The 4,980-nt window shown below is 61.0% G+C and overlaps 3 protein-coding genes across 3 annotated transcripts; 1 reads left to right on the top strand and 2 right to left on the bottom strand.

Annotated features, from left to right (window-relative positions):
* Positions 1 to 288: 288 nt before the first annotated feature.
* On the top strand, positions 289 to 1,233 carry SPRG_14254 (TKL protein kinase; the record flags this gene model as incomplete). Its single annotated transcript, XM_012354196.1, has 2 exons — positions 289 to 937; positions 992 to 1,233. 2 exons carry the CDS (start codon positions 289 to 291, stop codon positions 1,231 to 1,233), a joined length of 891 nt encoding a protein of 296 aa, XP_012209586.1.
* A 341-nt stretch (positions 1,234 to 1,574) lies between these two features.
* On the bottom strand, positions 1,575 to 3,407 carry SPRG_14253 (TKL protein kinase; the record flags this gene model as incomplete). Its single annotated transcript, XM_012354195.1, has 1 exon — positions 1,575 to 3,407. One exon carries the CDS (start codon positions 3,405 to 3,407, stop codon positions 1,575 to 1,577), a length of 1,833 nt encoding a protein of 610 aa, XP_012209585.1.
* A 957-nt stretch (positions 3,408 to 4,364) lies between these two features.
* Positions 4,365 to 4,970, bottom strand: SPRG_14252 (TKL protein kinase; the record flags this gene model as incomplete). The annotated part of the gene is made up of 1 exon (XM_012354194.1): positions 4,365 to 4,970. The coding sequence occupies one exon, from the start codon at positions 4,968 to 4,970 to the stop codon at positions 4,365 to 4,367; it is 606 nt and encodes a 201-aa protein (XP_012209584.1).
* Between the last annotated feature and the right edge of the window lie 10 nt (positions 4,971 to 4,980).

The following is a 4,980-nucleotide window of genomic DNA, read 5'->3' as shown; positions in this document are numbered from 1 at the left end:
CTTCAAGCGTTTGCCAACCCGACCTCGGCGCCGCCGTCGACGACCGCGCATATCATTCTCGGCCCGTCGCCCGCACGCCCGGCGTCCGCGGCGACGACCGAGGACAGGTCGTCGGCCGTGCTCATTGGCGCGATTGTCGGCGTCGGCGGTGGTCTCATCCTCGCCATCCTGCTGATCCTGGTCTACCGCCGTCGCACGCGCCAGCAACGCCGCAGCGAGATTCAGTTCGAGCCGTTCGAGCCGCCGCCGATCTCGTACGCGACGACCCGCGGTGACGCGATCGAGTTGATGCCGCACAACTACCGCGCGCTGGCGACGCCTCGGAGTCCGTCGCACACCCTCTGTGTCGCCTGGAGTACGCACACGGTGCTCGACGACGCGTCAGCGCTGCGCGTCGACATGACGGACTTCGTCGCAACGACGCAGCTCTCGATGTCCGTGGTGGCCGGCACCCTGCACCACCAATCGGTGGTCGTCAAGTACGCCGAGAACGACGTCAATTTGGATGTCTTTGTTCAAACCGTCTCGCTGCAGAGCACGTTGAAGCACCGCCACATTGCATCGTTTCTCGGTTTTGGCTACGACCCGAACGACAAGGCTAGTCTCTGTGTCGTCGCCGAGCGCCTTCCGTTCGGGACCCTCGAAGCCTTCTTGCGCGACCAAATGGACTGGTTCTGGGAGGCCAAGATGAGCGTCGCCTTGGACGTCGCTCAGGGGTTGCACTACCTCCACGAGCGCAGCGTGCTGGCACCGCGCCTCCGGAGCCGCCATGTCCTGCTCGTGTCGCACGAACACGCCAAGCTCGCGAATTTCAGCCTCACGAACCACGTCGCCACGCCCGACGTGACGTATTGGACCGCGCCAGAGGTCGTCCGCGGCGAGGCCTATTCGTCGGCGGCCGATATGTACGCGCTGGGGTGCGTCTTCGCCGAACTCGGTACGCGCGCGCTTGCATGCGATCTTAATCCTTGCCTCATCCTCTATCGTGTAGATACGCATAAGCGACCGTACGCCGACGTGCCGCTGCCAGCCGCAACCATTGCTTCTCGCGTCGTCACCAAAGGCCTGCGACCGTCCTTCACGGGGCACTGCCCCATTGACATCCGCAAGCTCGCAGACGAGTGCCTTCTGTCCGACCCGGACGAGCGTCCCACCGCGTCCGAGGTTGCCGCCGAGCTCACCAAGATCCTGCTCTACCACCGCGGCTCGGGCAGGGTGTTGATGCAGCCATAACGTCTCATTGTACACGTGGTGTCATCAATGGCGCGCCTCGTTTGACGGACAGGGTCGAGCCGCAGTCTGTCTTGTCTGTTGCGTTGGAGGATTTAAGGACAAGAACCGTCCTTCGATGGACATCGGCTGAGATGACTGGGGTTAGGGTTCACCAGAGCCAGATAACAAACGATACATTTCGTGTGCTGTCTGGGCTGTCTACCAGGTAGGCACTCACCGACGTCCTGGCTCGTACGTACGTACAGCGCGCAGTTCAGAGAGATGGCAATGTGTGCAGGTACATCCAATTGTCCTCCACAGAGTTGGTCATAGAGACAACACTACGTCGATTCATTTTCCATCTATCGCCACTCCGACAAGATCGTAACGAGCTCTCTCGCGCTCGGTCGCATGGTCGGGTCAGCGTCGAGGCAGCGGCTAGCAATGGTCTGGAGCTGCGCCGGACATGCCTCTGAAAACGCCGGGCGAAGGCCTTCGTTCGTGATGCGGTGCACCATCGTGACCTGGGGCACGGCCTTCATATTCGGGTACGGGGCTTCCCGTGTGTCAATCTCGCAGAGCACGACGCCAAACGAGTAAATGTCGGCCATCTCCGAGTAGTGCTCGCCCAAGAGCACCTCGGGCGCCGTCCAAAAGATCGTGCCGACGCCCGCCGTCATCGTCTCGTCCAGCGTGCGTTCGCGCGAGATGCCAAAGTCGCTCAATTTGGCCTCGCAGCCCGCGGCCATGAGTACGTTCTTGCTCTTGAGGTCGCGGTGGATGATGGCGGGCGAGAGACTGTGCAGGTAGGCAAGGGCGTGGGCGATGCCGAGCGCGATCTTGATCTTTTCGTGGCGCCGCCACTGGAGCTGCAAGTGCGACTGCAGATACGTGTGGAGGTCGCCCTGGGGCATGTACTCGGTGACTGCGCAGAGGTTCTGGAGCGAGTCCCACGCAAAGCCAACAAAGCGCACAATGTTGGGGTGGGTAAAGGACGCCATGAGCCGAATCTCGTCGGCGAACGCCTCAATCTCGGCCTCGGACGTGCGCTTCGAGTCGAGAAGGCGCTTCACGGCGACGACTTGGCCGTTGAACGAGCCGAGCCAGACCTCGCCGAACGCGCCTTTCGAGAGAAGCCGGGAGCAGACGACGGACGAGTACGGCAGCCGCTTCTGACTCAGCGACGGGTCGCGCTGAAACTCGTTGAGCGTGTGCGACGCCGTCGTGATCGGCTGGTACGACGTCGGCGGCGAGCTTGTCGCACCGCGCGGCGGGTTGGACCGGTAGGCAGTAAAGTCGCCGTGGGTAGTGGTTGGCTTGCGCCGCCGCCGGATGCAGCACCAGGCACCGAGAGCCACGAGTATGGCGCCAGCGACAAGACAGACAATGAGCACGGTATGGTTGCTACTGCCGTCGGTGGGTGCTAGCGTGGGTGCTGGCATGGACGTCGACGGCTTGGCAAGGGCAATCCGGGCAAGCGACTGCGTCATCCTAGCCGACGGCGTCGGGAGGCACCACCCTTGCGGCGGCCCGCTACCGTCAAACACTTGGCACGGGATGGTGAGCCCACCGGGTGTACTCGACGGCCCGCAAAAGCCAAAACCGATCTCGTCGCCAGCGGTCTGCGTGTGGATCGCATAAATGAGCCACGAGTCACTGGCGGACCACGCGTGGCGCATAATGTTGGGGACCGGGTATGTGCTGAGGCCCTGGCCGTCCTGCGCCCACATGCTGCTGTGGCTGTCGGCGACGCCCGTCACGTTGGCAATCATGCACTTGGTATAGGGCGCGAGCTTGCCGCCGTTCGAGTTTTCCTGGCGGACGTACGTCGTGTTGATGGTCGACGACGTGCACGTGCGGACCGTCGCGTCGGCCTGCGACTGCAGAAACGCTGCTTTGGAGAGCGCAATCGTCGCCATGCTGTCGCCGCCGCCGCTGTCGCTGCACTTGGTGTAGACTTGCGTAACTTGGTTGTTCTCGGCGGTCGTTGTGCGCACCAAGCCCATGTCCCAGAGCAAAGCTTGCTTGTCGGCGTTGCCGAGGTCGGCCCAATTCAGGGACAAGGCCGCGAGCCGCGAGGCCACGGAGGGCGGGGCCGTCTCGGGGTTCCACATGTTGGCGTCCGAGACATTGGCGGCCTTGATGGCGTGGATCTTGGCCACGAGGTCGGCGCTCTCGAGCCATGTCGTGGCCATGGCGGATTGCCGAATGGCGGCCTTTCTTTCGTTTGTTCTGGCATTTGTAAAAACGAACGTCCAATCATATGCGTGTATTCCCTTTACCGGCGTTTTCATTGGCCACAAGATCCATAGAACATGGCCCGAAAACAGAATCCAGGAGCGACAAACCCGCTCGATTCAACGGCGAGGACCGCCGGGCCGACAAGACGACAACTTGTCATGCCGTTTAGGAGCCGACTAATACACACGGAATCGAACGAGATATTAGGACCACACGAATTGGGTGGTGCGCAGCGGACGACGGGCCCGTCGCAGGCGTTTGCAACTGGCGCCTTCTGCCATCTCCAAGCCGGAGAGCTGCGCTGGCCTGTCATCCTTTACCTCGCTGTCTCCTTCTCGCTCGCGCATCCATCGAGTGGTGGCGTAGTAGGAGTATCGGTCCAGGAGAATTCTTCGGTGCACCGGTGCACATGCCACCTTGGGTCATTTCCGAAGGGACGTTGAGAGGGCTGTGTAGTGTACGTAATACCACTGCGGACGACCCGTACCATACCACACGTCTTGTGCGACGCAATGACCGAGCCGACCGTTGCCGGGATCTATAGCAGGCCACGAGAACGACGACGCCATCGTGTCATGTCCAAGTTGAGCCAAGACCAACCCACCGGCCTTGATACCTTGATGGTTCTGGACATGTCGTTCAAGATTGATTTTTGATGTGTCGAAACTATACTGCCACGGTAATAATGATGACAGCACAAGGCACGCGTACGACACAGCTACACGCTCCTCTTCGCCGCGTCGACCGAGTTGTTGTCTGCCGATTCGACGACACGAGCAGAGGTCAACCAGCGACATACGGTGGACCCTACCCCCGCAAAATTACGTTTAATCCATACTATAATACATGCAAAACTTAGAATGAACAGTGTGTTTTACGATATCAAATTTATTAAGTTACATTTGCGCGTCTCATCGCGCATCCGCGCGGAGCGCACCAAGTGCCTGAGCGAACCGATCGCGCAGCTCCGAGATCGATGGGCGCCTTGCCGGGTCTCTGTCCAAACACGCGGCGGCCGTCGCCACAAACCACGCAGGCGCGTCACGTGTCAGCGTCGGTCGCAACGGCGTCACGGCGCCGTCCTGGCCCGTCACCTTTTGCACAATGTGCATGCTGGGCACGCCTTTGATGTCGGCGTACGGTGCGTGCTGCGTGTCGAGCTCGGTCATGATGACGCCGAACGAGTAGACATCGACGGACGCATCGTACTTGAGGCCGAGGAGGACTTCGGGCGCGGTCCAGAACGCCGTGCCAACCCCGACCGTCATGGTTTCATCGGCGATCCGTTGACGGGAAATGCCAAAGTCGCTCAGTTTCGCGTCCAGCGCGTCGCTTAAGAGCACGTTCCGACCCTTTAAATCGCGGTGGATCACGGGCGGGTCCAGCGAGTGGAGGTACTGGACCGCATTAAGCACGCCGAGACCGATCGAAATCTTGACGTCGAACTCGACGTTCCGATGGACCGCCAAGTAGGCCGCGACGTCGCCGTTCTCGAGGTACTCGGTGACCGCACACATGTTTTGGAGC

The sequence above is a fragment of the Saprolegnia parasitica genome (genome assembly GCF_000151545.1).
Source record: "Saprolegnia parasitica CBS 223.65 unplaced genomic scaffold supercont2.149, whole genome shotgun sequence".
In the NCBI taxonomy this organism is placed as follows: domain Eukaryota; phylum Oomycota; class Saprolegniomycetes; order Saprolegniales; family Saprolegniaceae; genus Saprolegnia; species Saprolegnia parasitica.
The sequence above is the reverse complement of the archived record's forward strand: the minus strand, read 5'-3'. Positions and strand labels throughout refer to the sequence as shown.